The sequence below is a fragment of the Mobula hypostoma genome, chromosome 21 (assembly GCF_963921235.1).
Source record: "Mobula hypostoma chromosome 21, sMobHyp1.1, whole genome shotgun sequence".
Lineage (NCBI taxonomy): Eukaryota > Metazoa > Chordata > Chondrichthyes > Myliobatiformes > Myliobatidae > Mobula > Mobula hypostoma.
Window position 1 is genome coordinate 60,752,662 of NC_086117.1, and position 24,052 is coordinate 60,776,713.

General features: G+C 44.5%; 1 protein-coding gene across 3 annotated transcripts in view; it reads right to left on the reverse strand.

Annotated features, from left to right (window-relative positions):
• The window catches only part of tbx1 (T-box transcription factor 1), a 37,182-nt gene extending 19,563 nt beyond the window's left edge, over positions 1–17,619 (reverse strand). For 2 of the 3 annotated variants that reach the window (XM_063073229.1, XM_063073227.1), the window contains exons 1-3: positions 17,406–17,619; positions 4,083–4,320; positions 2,786–3,125 (exon numbers count right to left, since the gene is read on the reverse strand). In XM_063073229.1, coding sequence (XP_062929299.1) covers positions 2,786–3,125; positions 4,083–4,260 — 518 coding nt within the window. In that variant the 5' untranslated portion in view covers positions 4,261–4,320; positions 17,406–17,619. Of the gene's footprint in view, positions 1–2,785; positions 3,126–4,082; positions 4,642–17,405 lie in introns of those variants that run through there. The other variant, XM_063073228.1, reaches the window with a different exon arrangement.
• Between the last annotated feature and the right edge of the window lie 6,433 nt (positions 17,620–24,052).

Here is a 24,052-nt window from a genome sequence, read left to right on the forward strand (position 1 = left end):
ACAACCTTGAGATTCATTCTCTAGTATGTTACATAGCTCCTGTCAAACGAAACTTGAAGCAGACGCGCCGCAGCGAAGGATAACTTGACACCCGGTTCATCGTTTTAAGAACCAGGCGAAGAGCTCAGTAACTTCCTCATGATCGCATTTTGAAATCATATGATACATGGGCAATGCATGGGTATGTGCGGTCGCAATGGCATACACACCCACATGCGTACAAACACGCATACACATATACGAATGTAAATGGAAATGATATTAGGCCGACATACACACACGAAATGTGTGCGCGTGTATCAGATTACGATCTCGCTGAACCCAACCTTAATGTCTAAAACCACGTTTCAGTCTCACTTTCGGGTTTATTTTACCAGGCTTTTCAAAGCGGCTGGCAGCAACGAGATAATCAGTTACACGCCAGGAAGGGGGTTGGTTACCTTACTCCCCAACTCTTATTGGGAGATTAAAAAATTCAAGGCCTCACTTCCACAAACTGGAACAGTAAAGAATTTTATTCTGAGATTATCTTTTTTTAAATTGAAAGTAGCCTGAACCATACCAAGAAAGAGGAATTTTAACAGGTCATTGTCCGTCCTATGCACGGTCAGTGGCCGAATCATTCCAAAACAAGCCCACACGCTCCTACAATCTATTTTCTATTCTGTCTGCGAGGATCTCACGTAGAGCTGCCTGAAAAAGGGTCTGAGAGGTAGCTGGTCAATTGAAGATATATTTTAAAAAACAACGGTAACTTTACCAGTGTAACATTATGATTAATTAAAAACTCAGTCGAATAGGGCTGATAATGTGTCAGGCTGAATGTACGTAAGCTACCGTATATCGGACAGCCGGCCTCTATATTATATAGATATATGTTCCTGTTCACTCCTTGCCGTGGTATAGTGATTGCTGTTTATAGCAAGGATCTCTAAATACAAAAGCAGAACAGACTGGTGTAATACCACCATGCACGTTCACTAGAAACGTACAAGGAACTAATCTGAAATGAGCGTATCGGCAAAGAACGGAATTAGGCTGCTTTACTGTTGGGGGTAAGATTTAATATCAATTCTGTGTTAATCTTTACAGCTCTTCACCTCGTCGATAACACCATTTTCTACCGATCAAATGGACAAGGCGAGTGCAGGACACTCCTCTCAGTGGGCTCACTTGAAAAGAATGTGTTTTACCCGAGTCAGATCGTTCAAGGCCGTGCGCTGCTTCCCTTATGACGCTCGCAAAAAACTCTTAAAAATGACCGACCGTGTTTAGTTTTAATTTCTGCGGTGCAATGCCGCTCAAATGGGTTTAGATTCAGGGACTATTGTTTATCAAGTTACTTTAAATCAAAGTTATTATACTAGTGTATTTATAATATACTATTTTGTAGTATATAGTCAAATATATGTATGTAAATATTATGTTATACTATTTTATACATATATTACCCACACTGTAGTCGAGATCTTAAACTATATCGATAAAGTGGCACGATCCCGCCCTCTAGGGAAACCTACAGTAATTTTGTTATTAAATTTAATGTTCTGGTGTCCTGTTCACCGATTCCTTCCTTCTTAAAATTAATTAGACTCTTAATTAGACTTCAACTTACAACCTTCTGTTTCACGGTCTTGTGCACGCCGTTAATTTTTAACAGGTTATTGAAGCTATCAACATCGGCAAGTTTTAAAATCAACAGATTATATGCAGGCACCAGCAAAATATTTAGTTTGTTAGTAATTTATAAACCTCTTACAGAACTGCAGATATTTTTGATGCGAACGCCACAGTAATGTTATTTTCATCCCGCGTCCCTTTGCCTGACTCACTGCAGGATCGCGGTAGACGAGGAATGTTGGAGTCTGAATTCAGACCTTTAACTCAGATGGTGTATTTGCCAAACTTATCTCTGCCCCGGTGCCTGTGGCGTGCTCCAACAATGGGAACCACAGGTCAGGCGCGGAACAGCGCAATGCCCTGCTATTATCTGACTTCGGAATCTCCCAGGTAGAAGATGTCGCTCGCGTGACATCCCCTCTTAAACAGTGAAGAGTTAAAGAGAGGGAGAAAAGAAAATTAAAGAAAAACATAGTTTGGCATCTAATTAAGTAACATAAGGCTGCTTTTTAAACCGACGGTGATCAGAGTTCACCGCGTGGTAATCGGTCACCCTCGCACCGGTTTTCATACGTAAAGTTACTAATCAGCCTTCAGTTTTAAGGGGTGGGTGTCGGCAATGTTACGAGCGAAATCCCATCGTTAAACCGTGTGCACTTTACATTTTCAGTCCCATCTAACTCTATCTCTCTCTCTCTCGCTGTTGCTTCCCTTAACGCGCAAAGCGAGGCCCATGTCTAGTTTAGAACTTCAGAGTTAAAGCCGCCACGGACTTAAACAAATAAGTATCAATAACCGAATGGAGGCTGGCAAACGAGTTTAAAGGAAAGGGATCCGTTAACGATTCTGTTTTAAAACCCTTAAATTAACGCACCGGACTTTAAATTGGCCGAGATCACCAATGAAATGTATCCAGCCGAAATGTTAAGATATTTGCAGACACCGGGGCAATACTTACACAAGCTAAAATTGCGCCTCACGCAGAGAGAGAGAGAGAGAGAGAAAGAGAGAGAGAGAGAGGGAGAGAGACAATGTATGGGGAGGGGGGAGATTTTCCCTCAAGTTACATTTGGAAGAGAAAGGTTTGCATTCGGAAATGTAGAACGAACCGCAGACAATGTAAAATATGGCGGCTGCGAGTTTAATAAGCTTCCCGGCTTCTTACCTTCCCGCTTTGGTTACTATCATTTCGGTGCCGAGCTGGTTAAACTCATCCCACAGAGCTTTCATCTCCAGCTGTACGGTGATGTTGACCACCTTCGGGTTCTTTTTGACCGGCGCTTTGCCGGGCACGGCGACTGAGCCGCAGTTGGAAGAAGGGCCGGTGTCTGCCTCGGAGGACGCTGCCGAGCCGCTGCTCCCGAAACCGCCGTAGCTGCCGTGCTGTGCGCCCGGGCACGACTCGTAATGCGCTTCGTGGCTGTAGGCGCCGGGGTCGCCGGGTGAAGGCGAGAGGTGATAACCGCCCGACGAGCTGAGGCTGCTAATGCTGTTGGCCGTGAAAGCTGCGACATCACAAAAGTGGGAGAGTTGAGTTAGCCAAGGGCTGGAGATAGCCGATATCATTTCCCCAAGTTATCCCTCGCTTTCCCGAGGCGCTTTAAATAAATAGATCAGTTCTTTCTCCCTCCTCCTCGCTTCCCTCTCTGACTCTCCAAGTTTCTCCTGCGGTGCGAAGGGCTGTTTGGCTCCGTGCTATCGCACTGCGCGCTAAGCTGCTCTTCCTGGGAGTTCTTATCTTAAACGGTGTGTGTCTGCTTCGCCATGGAACCGGCTCCCTTTCCACCACCGTCCCCTCTCCCTCCCCTGCTCAGATAAAGACAGGTAATGTGAATTTCCTCGCTCCGGGGACGTGGTCTGATTGACAAAGCGGCGCGCTGCTTTTTTTTAATGCTCGCTCTGACACCCATGACTTAAAGTGGGGGTGGGGTTGGTGGTCGGGAGGTGGGGGGTGATAATGGACTTCTCTCACATCTCACACACACACACACACACACACACAGACAGACAGACACACACACACACACACACACACACACGCACACACACACACACGCAAAAGAGTTGAACAATGAAGACCCAGTTTGCACTGGAAACCTCTTCAGACGGTCACAAACTAAATTAGTACATAAGTTATATTGTTTTACCATTCAGGCAAACCAAAACCGAGAGTGGTTTAAAAGGAACCTGTTTTACCTGTATCCGTGACGGGGAGGGCGCATATCGACAATTTAAGATTACATTTAAAATAACACGAGAGAAAAAAAAACAATTTTAACAGATCGATGACACGGGATTCGAACGCGGTGATTACTAGAGCTGCTAGTGTACAAGGCGGGCTCGACTTGTAAATTACGCAATCCGAGCAGGAGACGTGCGCAAATAGGGTTCTCGCGAACCCGGCTTTCTCGCACCCGTGAGGATATTTTTTTAACAAATAGAAGAATTTTGCAATCGGTTACCTTCCATATCTTTAGTTACGGTGCTGAAATGCATCCTACTGCAAGTTAGATTGAGCTGGGCGTGCTTGCCGAGGGCACTTTGCAGAATCTCTTCGTTTCCTGGTTGTTCGGCCGCTGAAATCAGAGAGGCAATTCTAAACGCAGTCGCTTTGGGAGAGAGAGCGCTGCTTTCGTCCATAGGAGAAGTGTTCTAACAGCGCTGGAATCTCCCCCTTCCTTCCTGTTCTCCGCTCCAACACTGAAAACGAACAGAACGGACCCGAGTTTAATTCTGTTTCAGCCACAAATCTCGCAGTTGTTTTAAAGAAATTCTCTCTGCTAGATTTATTTTAACAAGATGTGGGGCCTCTGGCCGGGTATTCGATACTTTATTTTTTCTTTACATTTTCTCCAGTTAGTTTTCCCTCTCTTTCGCGGGAGGGGTCTCTGTTATTAGTTCCAATTGTGTTAGCCGATTCATGGAAAAGGTGCCCTCATTATTTTTGTGGGAAGAGGGTGTTTTAGCAGCCGTTCTTTTCCCCCATCCCCCTCCCTCCACGGCTTCCCCATTCACAGTGACTTTGGGTGATGTCACACGAAACTGGCAAAGTCAAATGATCCGGCTACTGGGAGGCAAAAATGTCAAAACTGACGGCTCCCCTCCCGCCCTCTGCACCCTACCCGTGCCCTGCTGCGAATGTGGTTTACACGTGATCCTTCATTCGAGCAGGGCGCTGTCAATCAGACAGGAACATTCTCAATACTGCCAGAAGACAGCAAGGGAGCGAGAGAATGTGCGGCAGAGCCGACCTTATTGAATCTACGGACCCTATGATTAAACTTCAGTGGTGTTTAACGGGGTGCATCGTCTCCAAACACTGGAATAGAGGGCAAGTTAAAAAGAGATATTTTAAAACCACTCTTCTGGACTCGGGAACTCATTAAAATTTAGATGTTTACAAATGCGGAATTAGTAGAGTTTGATGTAAACGGCAGAGTGAGCGGTGTAAAATACCAATTAAAGTTCAAAGTAGATTTATTATCAAAGTACATATATGCCACCATATACATCTCTGAGCTTCATTTTCTTGCGGTCATACACAGTAGATCCAAGGAACACAGTAGAATCAACGAAAGACTGCTCCCAACAGGACGGACAAACAGCCAGTGTACAAACGACAGCAAACTGTGCAAACACGCAAATAAATAAATAAATATGAAGAACATAGTTCTTGAATCTCTGGTTCAGGAGCCTGGTGGTTGAGGGGTAATACCTGTTCCTGAACCTGGTGGTGTGATTCCTGAGACTCCTGTACCTTCTTCCTGGTGGCAGCAGTGAGAAGAGAGCATGGCCTGGATGGTGGGGGTCCCTGATGATGGATGCCGCGTTCCAGTTACAGCGCTCCGCGTAGATGTGCTAAGTGCTGGGAAGGGCATTACTTTTTGTAGGACTTTCCGTTCAAGGGCATTGGTATTTCCATACCAGGCTGTGATGCGACCAATCAATGTACAATCCACCATACATCTATAAAAGTTTGTTAAAGTTTTTGATGGCGTGTCGAATCTTCGCAAACTCCTAAGGAAGTAGAGACACTGTCGTGCTTTCTTCGTAATTATATTTACGTGCTGGGCCCAGGACCGGTCCTCTGAAATGGTAACACCGAGGAATTTAAAGGTGCTGACCCTCTCTACCTCTGATCTCCCGATGAAAACTGGCTCACGGACCTCGTGTTTCCACGTCCTGAAGTCAATAATCAGCTCCTTGGTCTTGCTGACATTGAGTGGGAGGTTGTTGTTATGGCACCTCTGAGCCAGATTGTCATGCTCCCTCCTCTGTGCTGATTCTTTACCACCTTTGATTCGGCCAACGACGTTGGTGTCAGCAAACTTGAGTGTGGCATTGGAGCTATGCTAACCCTCAGAGGTCACGCGTATAAAGCGAGTAGAGCAGGGGACGAAGCCAACAACCTTGCCGATGGAGATTGCGGAGGAGATTTTTTTTTTGCCAATCCGAACTGACTGAGGTCTGCAAATGAGGAAATCAAAGACCCAATTTCACAAGGAGGTATGAAGCTTATCGATTAGTTTTGAGGGATGACAATATTGAACGCCGGGCTGCAATCGACGAGGCGCACCCTAATGTATTCATCTTTGCTGTCCAGATGTTCAGGGACTGAGCAAAGAGCTAATGAGATGGCATCTGCTGTGGACCTGCTGTGACGGTGGGCAAATTGTAGTGGATCCAAGTCTAATCAGTACATACACTCACTCTATACAGTACAATATGACCAATATACCAACTAACTGTTTAGAACACTCTAAACAACACTTAGACTTATTGCGTAGAACACAATAAACTACACTCACTGTGTCGATCATTATAAAAGCAGAACAGATGACCATGAAGGGGATAGATCAGCTGGTCGAGTGGTCTCGCAACAACAACTTTTCATCCAGTGTCGGCAATGCCAAGCAATTGACTGTGGACCTCAGCAAGGGGAGGTCGGGAGAACATGCATCACTCTACATTGACGGGCCAGCGATGGAAAGGATGAGTAGTTTCAAGTTTCTGGGTGTCAACAGCTCAGAGGATCTATCCGGTGTCCATCAGATTCCTGCACCCACAAAGAAGGCATGCTAGTGGCTCTAATTTGTTGGGAGTTCGAGAAGATGTGGTATGTCACCAAGGACACTTACAGATTTCTACGGATGTACGGTGGTGGAGAGCATCCCAACTGCAGAGCCGCGTGGTAAGGAGGCTCCAATGTACAGCCAGCTACAGCACGGGCTCAACCCTCCCCGCCAGCGAGGGCATCTTCAAAAGGCGGCGTCCATCACGAAGGAACCTCACCACCGAGGACATGCCCTCTTCTCGTTGCTACTATCAGGGAGGAGGTACAGAAGAGGGACACAAACTTTTTTATTCCATGGACACTTACCATTAACCGAGAAGACCCGAAGCTAGGAATCCCCGAAGTACAGGAGCCTGAAGACACAAACTCACAGATTCGGAAACAGCTTCGTCTCTCTGCCCTTATAGTTCTGAATGGTTCGTGAACCCATGAACGTAACCTAGTTATTCCTTCTTCTTTAGGCTATTTATTTGTTTTATTGATTTACAATATTTCGTACAATTTCACATTATATAAGACAACGATAATAAAACCTGATTCAAATTCAGATTGAGATTCGACACATTCTCACACACTAGACAGTAGGGCGCCCGGTTAGCACAACGCTTTACTGTACCAGCGACACGGGTTCAATTCCCACCGCTGCCTGTAAGGAGTTTGTATGTTCATCCCGTGACTACGTGGGTCTCCTCCGGGCGTTCCGGTTTCCTCCCATATTCCAACAGCCTACCGATTGGTAAATTAATGGGTCATTGTAAAATGCCCCGTGAGTAGGCTCAGATTAAAGCGGGGATCGGCGCCGCTCGAGGGGCCTACTCCATGCTCAATGCCAATAAACAAACAAATAAATAAATAAATAAATAAAACATAACACTTATTGGTTAAGCGCTGTTTAACTAATACATATACTAACTGTGTAGAGCACTGCAACTAGTGCAGAGGACAATCGTAAAGAATACTGTCACCAGTGCACACACTGTTTGTGCAGAACACTGTAACAATTACATACACTAAGAATTACATTCACCAACACCAAAGACACTCGCGAATTTCTACCGATGTACGGTGGAGAGCATTCTAACCGGCTGCATCACCGTCTGGTATGTTGGGGTGGTGGAGGTGGTGGGGGGCGCTACTGCAGAGGATACAAGTAACCTTGTAAACTTAGCTCCATCATGGGCACTAGCCCGTGTAGTATGCAGGATATCTTCAGGGAGTGATGCCTCAAAGAGGCAGCGTAGACCTTTAAGGACCCCCACCACTCAGATCATCCCTTGTTCTCATTGTTACCATCAGGAAGGTGGTACTGGAGCCTCAATGATTCAGGAACAGTTTCTTCCCTTCCACCATCAGAGTTCTGAATGGACACTGAACCCATGAACACTACCTCGCTACACACATCAAAGTTGCTGGTGAATGCAGCAGTCCAGGCAGCATCTCTAGGAAGAGGTACAGTCGACGTTTCAGGCCTAGACCTTTCGTCAGGAACACTACCTCACTACATTTTTTGCACTACCTATTTAATTTAACTATAATATATACGTGTGCGTGCGTGTGTGTGCGTGTGTGTGTGTGTGTGTGTGTGTGTGTATGTGTAAATATTTAAACGGTGAATTACAACTCTACATAGACAGACAGACAGACACATGACTCTGATTCTGATTTTGAACACTGAAGGATGCTGAATGAAGTACATGCACTTACTGTGAAGGGCATTGCAACAAATACACGTATTAACTATGGAAAATAAAACAGCACATCATGAAATGGAAAGAATACTGTAACCAGTATATACAAAAAATGTGTGTACCAGCGTGACCAATACATAAACCTGCTGTGCAGAAGACTGCAACCAATATGTAAATATATTGTATAGAAAACTGTAAGTAGAATATATTGTACACTAACTCCGTAGAACATTAACTAGTACATACACCGTGTAGAACTCTATAACCAATATATGCACACATTGTATAGAAAATTGTAACTAATACAGCAATACGGTAATTCTGTAGAGCACTGTAACCAGCACAGACATAGACCGTGTGGAACACTGCACCCAGTCAATATACTAACAGTGTCGAACACTAACTGGTACAGTATATACAATAGCTGTGTAGTACTATAACGGGTGTACACTTACTGCGTCAATGTAACAGTACAGACATTCTATGCAGAACACTGCAACCACTAACTGTGTAGAATGCTGTGTGCTGTGTCGAACACTCTAACTAATACATACACTTTCTGTGGAGACTCTATATCCAGCACATATAATTGTTGTGTAGAACACGGTAACCAGTACATACACCTCCTGCGTAGAACAGTACATATATCCTTGTACTCTCATGCCACTGTTTGAAAAAGGATGTTTGCAAAAGGCAGATAAATCTAGGCCACTGCCAATGGTGGCAGACTGTTGGCAAGAATGCATATTTCCCTGGTTGGCGGTCAGTGGTGAGCAGTGAACTGCAGAGGTTGGTGTTGGGCGCGTAACTGGTCATGATATACATTAACGATTTGGAAGAAGGGACTGATTGTAACGTATCTAAGTTGGCTGATAGCACTGGATTGAGTGAAAAAGCAAACTATCCTAGAGAATCAGATATGTTAAGACCATAAGTCAATAAGACCATAAGATATAGGAGCAGAATTCAGGCTATCGAGTCTGTTCCGCCATTTCATCATGGCTGAACCATTTTCCCTCTCACCCCAATCTCCTGCCTTCTCCCCGTATCCCTTCATGCCCTATCTAATCAAGAATCTATCAACCTTAGAGATACCCAATGACTCGGCCTCTATAGCCACCTGTGGCAACGAATTCCACAGAATCTCCACTCTCTGGCTAAAGAAATTCCTCCTCATCTCCGTTCTAGATGGACGGCCCTCTATTCTGAGGCTGTGCCCTCTGGTCCTAGACTCCACCACCATAGGAAACATCCTCGGCACATCCACTCTATCAAGGTCTTTCAATATTCGATATGTTCCAATGAGGTCACCTCTTATTCTTCGGAATTTCAACGCACAGTATACAGGCACAAGCCAGCAAACGCTTCTTGTACGGCTACCTTTTCATTCCCAGAATTATTTTTGTGAACCTCCTCTGAACCCTCTCCAATGTCAGCACATCCTTTCTTAGCTAAGGGGCCCAAAATTGCTCACGGTATTCCAAGTGAGGCCTTACCACTATCAAATGCGTGGGCAAGGGTCTGACAGATGGAGCACAAAGTTGGTAGATGTGCGGCCGCCTATTTTGGAAGAAATAATAGAATTCAGATGATGATTTAAGTGGTGAATGATTGCAGCAAGCTGTTGTGCAGAGGGACTTGGAAGTTCTTACGTATGAATCGCAAAGAGGTGATCTACAGATGCAAATTGTTATAAAGAGGGCAAATGAAATTGCGAAAGGGACCGAGTTTGAGATCAGGAATACTGTGCTGCAACTGTGCAGGGTACTTGTGAGGTCGCACGCTGATTCCTGAATGCAGTTCTGGTCTCCGTTCTTGAGTAAGGAGCTACTGGCTTTGGAGGTAGTGTAGAGGAGGTTGACCAGGTTGGATCTGGAAGATGAGGGAGTTAGTTAGCCTCTGAGGAGAAACTGAGTTTTCTGAGACTACCCTTGCACATACAGCGTGGAACACAGAACAACAGAGCACAGGAAAAGGCCATTCGGCCCAGAATGTTGTCCTGAACTGGCTAAAAAGCAAACCAAAAAAACGCCCAAACACTAATCCCGCCTACCTTTACCATGTCCATATCCCTTCATCTTCCTCACATCCATGTGCCTATCAAAACATCCCTTAAAAGCCCTTAATGCATTTGCTTCCACCACCATACCAGGCAGTGATTTCCAGGGCACCACCACGCTCTCAGTAATACAATACCCTTCACCCTGTCTAGCCTTCAATGCATTCCCTCTAGTATTAGACATTTCAACCCTAGGAAACAAGATTATGCCTCTCATAATATTGTAAACCTCTATCAGATTTCCCTTCAACCTCTGGCACTCCAGAGAAAACAACCCAATTGAATCCAGCCTTTCATGATAGCACATGCCCTCTAAACCAGGCAGCATCTTGGTAAACCTCTTCTGCACCCTCTCCAAAGCCTCAACATCCTTCCTGTACTGGAACGACCAAAACTGTATGCAATTCTCCCGATGAACGAGAGAGGATCTCAGACAAAAACGGTAAAACTATGAAAGGGACAGATAAGACAGAGGCAGGAAATTTGTTTCCGATGATAGGTGAGACTAGAATGAAGGGACATTGTCTCAAGTTGCGGGGAAATATATTTAGGGCAGGGATGAGGAGGAACTGCATTTCCCAGAGAATAGTGAATCAATGGAAGCAGTACAGAGAAACAGTCGAGGTTACTTCATTGTTAAATATATTTCAGGCACAGTTAGAATTTTTTGCATAGCAGGAGAATTAAGGGTTTTGGCGAGTATATAGGCAGGTTGAGCTGAGTCTGGGACAGACCAGCCGTGATCTAATTAAATGGCGGAGCAACCTCGTTGTGCCAAATGGTCTACTCCTGCTACTATTTCTTATGCTCTAATATTCTGATATATTTGCTGTGTCGAATATTGTAACCAGTGCATTCACCGATAATATAGAACAGTAATTAGTACACACACATACGGCGTAGAGTACTGTAGCCTTGCACGTTCACTGATTGGGTATAGCACACTAACCAGTGTATACATTAATACGTACTCTATTAATACGCACACTCACCAGGGCAAAACATTGTGGACGACACATGCAATTCTGTGATACCAATCTATTCTCGAATAAGACGCCCATCAATAGATCATTGTGGAATCTGGGGCGCGTGGTCAGCGCAACGCTGTTCAGTCCAGGCGAACCGGGTTCAATTCCCACTGTCGCTGTCTGTAAGGAGTTTGTACGTTCTTCCAGTGAGCATGTGGGTTTCCTCTCACTGTCCAAAGACGTAGCGGTTGGTAAATTAATTGAGCCTTGTAAAGTAGCATTAAACTGGGGGATTGCTGGGCGGTGCGGCTTGAAGGGCCGGAAGGGCCGGAGATTCTGCAGATGCTGGAAATCTTGAGCAACTCACACAAATGATTCGCTTCTCACCACCTTTTTATTCTGGCATCCGAAGAAGGGACTCGGCCAGAAATATCGACTGTTTATTCCCTTCCGTAAATGCTGCTGAGTTCCCCCAACATTCTGTGCGTGTTGTAGCAGATAGATTTACTGTGTAGAAAACCTTGGTCACTGCGCACACTTACTCTGGAGAACGCTGTAACCGATACCTACAGATTCTGGGCTGCACAACTATAACGAGTACGGTATATAATCTTACTCGCGTTGAACGCTACAACTAGTAGATTCACCTACACGCGTGGAACACTAAATCTAATACGTATTCTCCATGTGTTAGCTGCAATGTCGTATCCCATTAATACGCAAACTCACTGGGGTGAAACAATATAGGAGATGCATACAGTTCTGTGAGGCCCTTCAATCGGTCACTGTGGAACTCCCCCTTCCCCCGAATTCCTATTTATTGCCCAATTCCGACGTTTATTTTACACACACACACACACACACACACACACACACACACACACAAGTGATTCTGCAAGTGCTGGAAATCCTGAGAAGCACGCACACAATGCCGGCGGAACCCAGCAGGTTAGGCAGCACATAGGGAAAGGAATAATAATTCCTCTCCATAGACGCCGCCTGACCTGCTGAGTTCCTCCAGCATTGTATGTGAGTGTGCGTATGTGTCTGCGTGTGTGCGCGTTCGTGTGTATGTGCTCGTGTGTGTTTATGTGTGTGTGTGTATTTGCGTGTGAGTATGTGTGTGCGTGTGTATGTGTGTGTGTTCGTGAGTGGTGTGTGTGTAAGAGAGAGAGAGAGAGAGAGAGAGAGAGAGAGAGAGAGAGAGAGAGAGAGAGAGAGAGAGAGAGATGTGTTGTGTTGTGTTGTGGCGATAACAAGGCCGGGGTGGGATTTCGAGTAACGAAGTCGGGTGCATAGCTGAAGTTGATGAAACCCTATGTCCTACCCCTATCTCTACCTATCTGAATCGCCCCTGGTGAGGGAAAATGCTTATGAGTTCAGATCAGTGTCGATGATTCTCGGCTCTGTTTAAAATTGCCCTATATTTCCCTATAACTGAGCCATGCCCGGCTCCGAAAGGAGGAGGGTTAGGCATGGGGCTAGCAATCCCATCCAGTAAAAAAAACAGAGCTATAGAAACGCTCACAGAAACTCTAAAGATCTCATACAGAGGAGAGGTATATGGGTTCTATTTCCCTCTGGCCTCTTGTATCATGATCGTGTCGTCTAATGGCTAGTACCATGGCCACGGCTCTCCTCTCAGTGAGGGGTCTCTCAGTTTAACCAGCAACTCTGGGAGGTTTCGCACTCTCCAGCTCCCGGTGTTACTCCGCTCGCTTTTGCCGTGTGCGCTGTTTACACTCGCGCAGGAGGCGAATTTCAACCCCGCATTCTTATCCCATTAACGTGTTAACACAATCTAAAAATAACCGTAAACTTTAGCGCTGATGTGTATAAAGCAGCTGGCTTGTGAACAGGGCGCGCGTTTAATCTGGAAAAGTATATTAAAACAACTTTTATCTTAGCGCTATCCGGAAGATAGCGACCACCTCGTATTCGCTAATGTTCAAGAAATTTGTTTTTCTTAGAGACCGTTTAACTAGGGATAACTGAGGTGGTGCCGGACTCGTTTCAAGACCCCCCAAAATATAAATGAAGATAGAAATGAGAAAATGTCCCTAATTTGAGGACATGATCTAACCTTTAGTTTAAATTTGTCTTTAAGAAGCGCCTTTTATCTTTGTAGATTTTCTGCATTATCCAAATGTGACAAGGTGACTATCCAGAGTCAGACTATGTGTTCTGGCCATATCGAAATGATTTTATTCAATCGACATCTTCTTATTTTATTATGCTTTTTACCTTACTACGTTTATATGTACACACACACAGGCTGATAAGCAGGTACTGGCCAACCAACCAGACATGGCAATACTGGACAAGGAACAGAAAAAAGCGATAGTAATAGATGTGGCAATCCCGAATAACAGTAGTATCAGGAAGAAAGGATATGGGAAGCTGGAGAAACATCAGGGGTTGAAAGAGCAGATAGAAGGGATGTGGAAGGTTAAAGTCAGAGTAATCCCAGTGGTGACGATGGGGGCACTTGGAGCTGTGACACCTGGACTGGGAGAGTGGCTCCAACAAATCCCGGGAAGAACAACTGAGATCTCGGTCCGGAATAGCGCAGTACTAGGCACAGCAAGAATACTGTATCGAACCCTCAAACTCCCAGACCTCTAGTAGAGGACCCGAGATTGAGGGAAAAATACGCGTTCACACCGCCTATAAGAGGTGAGAAAAAATAAAAATTACATATATTCAGAAAAAGAGGCCTTAATTTTAAGCATAGATTAGAGTTTGAAACAAACCCGGCTCCCGGCTGCTGTTCTTGGAAGATGTTGTGCTCTGAAGTATCCCCAGACTGTGGTACAATGCCTTAAAAGCCCGCCATATGATCTCCTTCCATGGTCGAATATCTCTGTGCAACCGGATTCTTGCTATCCTTGGGGTGCGAGAGATTCTGGGTCTCGAAGCAACGAATAAATTCTGTGATACTCTGTTCGGTTATTTTTCTACCCTGTGCTACCTCAATGCACTTGACATTGGAATGAATTAGCCTGTATGGACGATATGAAAGGTACGCTTTTTACATGGGACAATCATAAAACAATTTCAAACAGAGGAGACTCTACAGATGTTGGAAATTCGCAGCAACACACACCAAATGTGGAGGAACTCAGCAGGTCAGGCAGCATCTATGGAGGAGAATAATAGGTCGACATTTCATCGGAACTCAGTAGACTAATTTACCAATTTGATTTCAGCCCGCTTATGGAAGGGTATCAGGGAAACTTTCTGCTCAGTTTAGCAATATTGGGATTTATTCTGATTTTAAAGGAAATAAAATCCGCACAGATCCGACTTTTAATTCCTTTTAGCCGCTGAAAGCAAAACTGTACAGATAAGAAAGACAAGGTGATTCATGTTCTGTCTGTGTAATGTACGAGTCAAGGCCGACGCTTTTAATCATTGCCATGTCGGAAGTGTATTTTTTTTCTCTTTCTGTCTCTCCAACTCAGCAGGCGTTAAAAGATAAAATGCATTGCCCGGGCAAAGTGGGACTGTCCAACCAGTCTCCTTGCGGCATTTTCCTTGGGGAGTTAAGGACCGGTGTAGAGTGCTGCCGTAGGTTGCGGCAGGATTGCCAAGACCCCGAAACGGCAAGTACGTGAAGTCAGGGAGTTGACACAATCAGTCGCACTTCTAAGATTAACAGTCACCGAGCACCTTTAGTACTTTAATAACTTGTGCTAATTACCCGATTTAAACCGTTCTCTGCCGTCACTTTCCGTACAAATCAGAATCAGGCTTATTGTCACCGACTTCAAAGTTGGAAGCAACTATCAGCTTACAGTTTCCAGCGCCTTTAGTAATTTAATTATTTGTGCTATGAACATGACCTCACTACCTTTTTTAATTTCCTATTTTTGCGCTACTAATATATACTTAAATTTTTATAAATTTAAGTAAATATAAATTAAATTTATTTAATTTACTTAAAGTAATTCACGGTTTCCGCTATTATTATATATTGCAAAGACAACAAATTTCACGACATATGCCGGTGATATTAAACCTGACTCTGATTCCGAATTATCCCATTTAAATCGTTCTCGGCCGTCACTTTCCGCACAAATCACAATCACTGTCCTCAAAGTTCAAAGTAACTTTCAGCTAATATTTACAGCCACTCAGCACTTTTATTGGTTTTAATTATTTGGGCAAATTATCCCTTTTAAACCGTTCTTGGCCGTACAAATCAGAATTAGGTTTATTATCGCCGTATTGTGTGTTCTGGTGTTTTTTCCTTCTTTTCCGGCACAGTGTAAAGACATGAAAGTTGCCATAATTGCTAATTATAATTATATATACATATATAATAAATTTAGATTAATTGGGTGACCGAAGATCTCCCGAGGAGGCTCTGCACGAAGCAAAAAAGAAAAACCAAGAGATCGTTCTGAAACACAAGATCTCTCTCTCTCTCTCTCTCTCTCTCTCTCTCGGTGATCTGTCTTTAAAAAAAAAGCAAACAATGAAAATATATTCGAACACGGCCTCAATGCATGGAAATGGTTATTAATGCGACCCTGAATTCAGAGCCAGTTGCCTCGCAAAGGCCAATAAGCGTTACTTTCGTTGCAATTGGTGATCTATAAATAGCTTTAGTGGGACAACTTTTGGTTCAGTCTCTCTTGTCTAATGCTTGCACTAAAACATCCTTAAAATATTGTACTGTACCTGCCGACTTTTCGTTCGCCTCCAGTGACGCGTCAATTTTAACTTCAGCGCTAGGTTTCAATTAGCCCTCAGCAATTAGTGTTACCGGTTCTGTTCTAATTCTGACACTTCCCCATAATTACATACCACAAGGAACGCATTAAATAAAACACTTCATATGTACTTTAGAGTATTAATTGCTGACCCATTATTAAACTACGATAGAGATTCTGAATGAATTTACCGGCCCACTGCAAGTAACGCGGCATTACTGAACGCGTGGCCTTCCTTTAAGGCGTATATCCAATCTGTCTAAATTTGCCTTCATGTGAACCCCGCTCTGTCTACAAACGCACACGCCGAATAGGAACTCCCAATGTTGACACGGACCTTTAGAGATGAATTATTTTTTACTGAAAGCTCGGGTTGATTAATGGGGCCGATAGCCGTTTTTTTTGTTGGAACAGGGAGCTCTCAAATAAAGAGAGGCCTTATTGTGAACATTGACTGTGAGGCGTACATTTATCACGGAGGAGATTTGCCCAAATTAGTGAGGGCAGTAAAGGTAGTAGCGCTGGTGGTGGTGGTGGGGGGGGGGGGTTGCTGAAGCACGGGGATAATTTTTGTTGCCCTCTAGTGTAGCTTGTAGGGTTTTTAATGTAACCCCACTCTAGGAGGTAGCTACGAGTGCTCATGCAGTCAGACATACACAGAATCGTTCTGGTCAAGCCTATGCTGGCTCTTTTTTAAAAAAAGAATATCTGTCAAATAGGCAGATCACTGACAACCCATCGCAGACTCTTCGCTCTGCCCGACGCAACTGCAGTTGCGTTAGATAGTGCAGAGATTTTTAAGGTTTACGTTCAAACTCACAGGCAAGTCTAAGCACAAATCCAAATTGCCGGTTTTACTTCTTTCTCGTAAGTACTTGCAGAAGCCTCCGATCGACCCCTTCATGAACTTCAGATGCAAGTGAGATTGAGTCACGGTGGACGATAACCGGGGGGTGTGGTGGTTGGGGGGGGGGGTTCGTCTTAACTCTCGGCTAGCCCGTGGCTACTGTGTATCAGAAGGTGCCGATCTGACCGTGTGTTGAGTGACTGCGTGTTCCAAATCGGTGTCTAATCTCCGATCTTTTACAATCATCTGCTTCCTTCCGTCCCCACCATTCCGCCACAAGCGTACCCAAATCAGTGGCTGATATTCCGGGCTCAACAGCCGCGATCTGCCGTTTAATAGATATCATAGCAACACGATTCAAACAACGTCAGAAGACGCCCGAGAGCGTTGTAATTTCACTCAGAGGAAAATTCACAGAATGTAACACTTACGTGATGGTTAAGAACTGGAAATGTGTTTTCTTCCTGTAATGTCGTTTATAAAAGGATCCCTTTTGCTTTCACTGAGCATATGACAGATGATCAGGGTCTCTCTCTCTTTGTTTCCACGCCATTTCGGAACGTTTCTTCAGGTCCTGCGAACTTCCAACTTCGTGCAGGGAATCTCTCAGCTGTAAGTTCAGATGTCGACTGCGGGCGACGTTACTCCCCAATTCTCCCTCCACGCCTCCCCACCCCCCCCCTCTCTCTCTCTCTCTCTCTCTCTCTCTCTCACACACACACACACACACACACACACACACACACACACACAGGCACAGACACAGAGTGACACTTCACTCCGAATGTAGAAAGGTGGCGTGGGGGTAGGGGTGGAAATTAAACATCCAGTTCAGGAACGTCAGTATTTCCCATCTCTTTCTCTGGCCGTTGTGCACGTGGTCTCTTCAGGTTGAATAAAAAATGTGACCGCAATATTCGCACCATATAACAGACATGAAAATATGGAAATCTTTGGAATTTGCTTTCTCCCCCCTCTCTCTCTCTCTCTCTCTTTCTCCTGGTTTTGCAAGTACCTTTCCGCCCGCGTTCCTTTGTCGTTGTATGTCCGTGCCGGGTGTTAGCAATTACCTTGCTTACAGTCGCTGTAACATTCTATGCCCTAATCGTTATATCTACCCTCTGCTCTCAAGGACAGGACCCCCTTATCTCTCACCAAACTCTAGTACATTGATAGACTGTTGAGTAGAGCGAGCGAGAGAGAAAGAAATTAAAACACGCGGTAAGTATGGGTAAAGTTAAATTCTGCGCTGGTTCAGGAGGCGGACAGCGTAAGACCGCCTACAGAACTCTGAAGGGCGGAAGTGTTTAATAGAGGGTAAAAACCGTATGGGAAGGAACTGTGCCCAACCCACGGCTGGTGGGAGACAAATGTGCATAGTAAGACTCAATTTAATTTCTTTTCATTTGTCACCCTCGAATGATTACCAAATTTGATCTTTCTGTATCTAGCTATTTAACAAAAAACTGGTTGGAGGTTTCTGAAACAGAAGAGGACAAAGAGCTGAGAAAAACGAACATCAAAAGGTCTAAATAGACCGAATAGACACTTTAAAACAGTCATTTCAAACGCCCAGTCGAGACACGCTGCACTTTCATCAACAAGGGAAGATGTCTCAGCAGGCTCCGTAAGAGTATATGACAGTTCACACGCGAGTTTCCCTGCACAGTCGTGGACCCAAAACTGCTAGGCGAAGAACCTCAACTGAGACGGGTGATAATCTCTCACCAAGGGGACATGTCCACAGTTTAAATCAAGCAGTGTCTGTGTCTGGGTCTGGGTTGCTGGGTGTTGCTGAGTGAAAGCAAGGGCAGTTTCAGAACGATATGTCATGAACTGCACACTATTGGTAAATTGGTTTATTCAGGATCAAAGATTGTTCATTAGTATTCCTCCCATCACCCAGGTCATGCTCTCTTCTCATTGTTACCATTAGGGAGGAGGTACAGAAGCCTGAAGGTACACTCTTAATGATTCAGGAACAGCTTCTTCCCCTCTGCCATCCGATTTCTCAAAAGGCATCGACTACTTTTGCACTACTGATTTAATGTAAATATTATATATGTATATATCTATCCACTGTAATTCACGTTTTTCTCAATTATTATGCATTGCATTGTTCTGCTGCCGCAAGTTTCACGACATATGTCGGTGATATTAAAGCTGATTCTGATTGGTATTGTTCAGTCCACGAGTGTGAAGGAGAACGACATTATTATTACTCAGGATCGCATGCAGCATAAAAACAGAATAAATATAAATAACACGACGAATATAAAAACAATTCTATAAAATACAAAGTACAAGTAACTGTTTGAATGTGGCCTCATATAAATAAGATTAGCTTATATACACAGACTGATTGTATGTCCATAAGGTGACGCTAGGTTCAGGAGTAGCTGGACACGAGGTGACTCTGACAGGAAATGATGAAACGACAAAGTGACTCTTGGCAAGAGGTGATCCTCTAGGCAGCAGAAGGGCATATGAGGCAGGACTGTGGAATTCCATATCTGTGGAATTCTCTGCCACAGGAAACTGTTGAGGCCAGTTCATTGGCTATATTTAAGAGGGAGTTAGATATGGCCCTTGTGGCTACGGGGGTCAGGGGGTATGGAGGGAAGACTGGGGCGGGGTTCTGAGTTGGATGATCAGCCATGATCATAATAAATGGCGGTGCAGGCTCGAAGGGCCGAATGGCCTACTCCTGCACCTATTTTCTATGTTTCTATGTTTCTAGGACAGTGACTGTGTCAGTGCAGGTATGGGTACGGAGCGTAATCATAAAGTGGCACTGCATGGGGAGCGGAGGTGAGGGTAAAGACTGCTGAGGGCCTGTGGAGAGGAGTGGCTGATGTGGATGTAGAGGTGGTGGTGGTGGTGAGGTGGGTTAATGGGTGGAGGCGTCGGCTTGGGGGCAATGATCGTACCACTTAGCGAGGTAGAGTGAAAAACCTGTTTTTATGCCGTCATACAGACCACTTCAGTACAACAGCGCATTTAAACAGTGTAAGGTAAAACAATGAGAGTACCCAGAATAAAGTGCTACGGTCAGAGGGGAAGTGCAGTGCAGGTAGATAAACCTTTCCGTAGGATACTGATGAGTATGGATTTTAAGACGCCGACTTTCTGCATAATATTATTCATTCTTTGGGTTGTTCCCTTTCTGTTTTGCAAATTGTCTGTGAAGAGTAAGAATTTCAGGTTGTGCACTGTATACATTTTCTGGTACTGAACCATTGAATATTTCTTTTCATTTACTTAGCGCCCTCCAGATGGTTGTAGACTATTTTTAATGTACATTGTGTATTTAACGTGGCTCAGGAGATGACAACGACATGACCACGTGGGTTTCCCCTGGGTGCTCTGGTTTCCTCCCACAGTCCAAAGACGTATCAGTTCGTATGTTAATTGTTCGTGTCGACTGTCCCATGATTTTTTTTTATATATAGGCATCCACTAGTCTCATGAGACCATGGATTTGCGCCTTGGAAGGTTTCCAGGGCGCAGGCTTGGGCAAGGTTGTATGGAGGACCAGCAGTTGCCCATTGCTGCAAGAGTCCCCTCTCCACGCCACTGATGTTGTCCAAGGGAAGGGCACTAGGACCCATACAACTTGGGACCGGTGTCATCGCAGAGCAATGTCTGGCAATGTGCCTTGCTCAAGGACACACACGCTGCCTCAGCCAAGGCTCGAACTAGCGACTTTGAATCCCTAGACGAACGCCTTAACCACTTGGCCACGCGCCAACACCCATGAATAGGCTAAGGTTAAGTGGGGGGGGGGCGGGGCGAGGGTGTGGTTGCTGGGGTGCGTGGCCTATCCCGTGCTTTCCCCCCAATAAATACATAAATAAATGAATAAATAATAAACAGACAAATGGATAGATAGCTAGATAGGTAGCTAGATAGATAAACATAGATTCTAAACACAAGAGATCTGCAGATGCTGGAGATCTTGAAGAATACACACGCACACACAAAATGCTGGAAGAACGGAGCAGGCCAGGCCGCATATGGAGGGGAATAAGCAGTCGACGTATCAGGCCGAGACCCTTCAACAACAGCGAAGTTAACGCGGCAAACGTAACAAGGCGCTAAATATATGCCATTTATTGTCACACTAAGTACATTATGGCAGATGTAAGGCAGTCAAAGGCGACCTGATAACAATCTAACACATGTAGAATGGAGCGACAGACAGCGCTGACAGGTAGTGCAGCTGACATGTTTACCTATTTCCCTGGTCACGAAGGAGAGAGTGGGGGTGGGGGAGGGAGCATGGCGTGGGCAGGAGGTGGAGAATAGGCTTTACAAACAACTTATTAGCATATGAAGCATCCAACTGGATCATTTACCTCACTACATAAAGTCCGGTGTGAAATCGGAACAGTCTCGACTCGAAGACAGGTGCCTGGTCGGCGTACACATCTTTTCTGCTGTCCCGGTTATATAACGCAGAAAATGCTCAGATTTTAGTTAACTGAAAGCGCCCGCCAATAACTAAATAGAACCGGAACCGATTATTCCTCCTGAAGAACTTTGCTTTAGAGGGTAGTAAGGAGACCATATCCCCTACGCTCGGCAGGCAAATACGTCACCGCTTCCATCAACGCTTTCTCATTACTACTTGCGATGTATAATCGCAGCATAAATATATATTTAGATTTAGTACGGTGGGTACAAAAACGTTTTGTGTTTAGGCGGTCCAGTGTTGCTAATACTTGGAGAAAAATCTCTGAGACAAAACTAGTCCAAATGTGTATTTTCAGCAGTCTGTGGCCACGCTCTGTGCGATTCTGATTCACTCTCCAAGAATTGTCCACCTCTCCGTTTATATCGACGCTGGACTTTTTTTTAACCCATATTATTATCATTTCAAACAAAAGAGGAAAAACGGAACAACGATTCGAAGTACATTTATTATCAAAATACATATGCAGTCTTCAATCCTGAGATTCGTCTTCTTCACAGACAGTCACCAACAAAGAAACACCGTGGAACCCATTTAAAGAAAAACATCAGACCTTCCAAAGCGCAAAGGGCAAGTCGCGAAAAACGCAAAAAAAACGAACGAAAAACATAAAATATAAACTGTCAAACCACAAATAATCGAAACAGTCCAGAAATATTCAGTTCATCTCAGTTCAGTTCCTAATACTGTATTTGTTCTCTTACACAAAGTATATAAAATTCAGGGGGGCGGTATCGATATGGTAAAGGCAAGCAGGCTTTGCTCATTGAAGTTGGGTGAGACTAGAATTAGAGGTCATGAGTTAAGGGTGAAATATGAAATGTTTAAAGGGGACTTTCTTCACACAGAGGTGGTGAGAGTGTGGAACGAACTGCCAGAGGAAGAGGAGCATGTGGGTTCGATTTCAGCATTTGAAGTAGATCTGGATAGGTTCATAGGAAAGGTGCATGGATGGGGAAAGTATGGTCCGGGTGCGGGTCCATTGGACTAGGCAGAATAATAATTCGGTACGAACCGGATGGGCCAAACGGCTTGTTTCTGTGCTGTATATTCTGTGACTCTCCTGTGCTAACGATCTCAAAAAGCTTGGTGATCTCTAATTTGGATTTTCTGCTAAAATGGCTCCTCACCAAATCAAAGTAGTCAACACCCTTAAAGACTGCGTGAAAGTAACGCAGTAAAATAAAACATTGATTCGAACACCGTATCCTTGCTCGCACCAATTCTGTAAATGGCGGGGACGGTAAAGAATGCAGTGACCTCACACGATTAACCGGAAAAAATTTCCGTCATTCAAAACTAACATCTCCGGGGCCGGGTTGCTTTTTTCGCCGCTACCTCCCCCCACACCCTGCAAGTAGACAGACCAGAACGGTCTAAGGTCACACCGGGATTCACCTAATATTACCACATCAGCAAAACAGAATACGTTCAGGGCCCTTGTGTGCAAGGTGGTAAATATTTATCATGTTGCTTGGACACCTCACAGCACCCCTTCATACGTAACCTGCGCAAAACTAACATGCACCAACAGAAAACCATTCCGCTCAAACATAGAACTCAGATCGATAAGATGGTAGCACAGAGACTCGGTGCAACTATTCACTTAATAAACGGTGCACATCAGAATCACGTTTAATATCACTGGCATATATCGTAAAATATGTTTTGCGGCAGCAGTGAATTGCAATACATAATAAAAATAACTATAAATTACGAGAGAGAGAGAGAGAGAGAGAGAGGTGAATGATGTGTGGAATTCGTTGCCTAAGACGGCTGTGAAGGCCAAGTCATTCTTGATTAGTCAGGGCAGGAAGGGTTACGGGGAGAAGGCAATATATATTGCAGTACCAATTCTGTATATAGTGCCCATAAAAAGTATTCACCCCTTTCGAAATGTGCAGATTTTATTGTGTTACAACATTGAATCACGATGGATATAATTTGGCTTTTTTTTTTAAATGCTTGGGGTCATTGTCTTGCTGGAAAACAAATCTTCTCCCAAGTCGCATGTTTCTTGCATCAGGTTTTCCCCCAGGATTCCCCTGTATTTTGCTGTATTCATTTTACCCTCTACTTTCACAAGCCTTCCAGGGCCTGCTGCAGTGAAACATCCCCACAGCATGATGCAGCCACCACTATGCTTCATTGTAGGTGTGGTGTGTTTTTGATCATGTGTCGTATTTGCCTTATGCCAAACATAGCGTTTAGTCTGATGGCCAAAATGCTCAATTTGGTTTCATCAGAAACATCTTCCAGCTGACTTCAGAGTCTGGCAAACACTAGCCGAGATTTTATGTGAGTTGTTTTGAACAGTGTCTTTCTGTTTACCGCCTTCCCATAAAGCTGTGAGTGGTGAAGCACCCAGGAAACAGTTGTGCACTGAAGCTTGTAACTCCTCCAGAGTTGTCACGGGTCTCTTGGTGGCCTCCCTCACTGGTCCCGTTCTTGCGCGGTCACTCAGTTTTTGAGGGTGGCTGCTCTAGGCAGATTTACAGTTGTGCCATATTCTTCCCATTTCTTGATGATTGACTTAACTGTACTCCAAGGGATATTCAGTGACTTGGAGATTTTCTTGTAGCCATCTCAATAACCTTTTCGTAG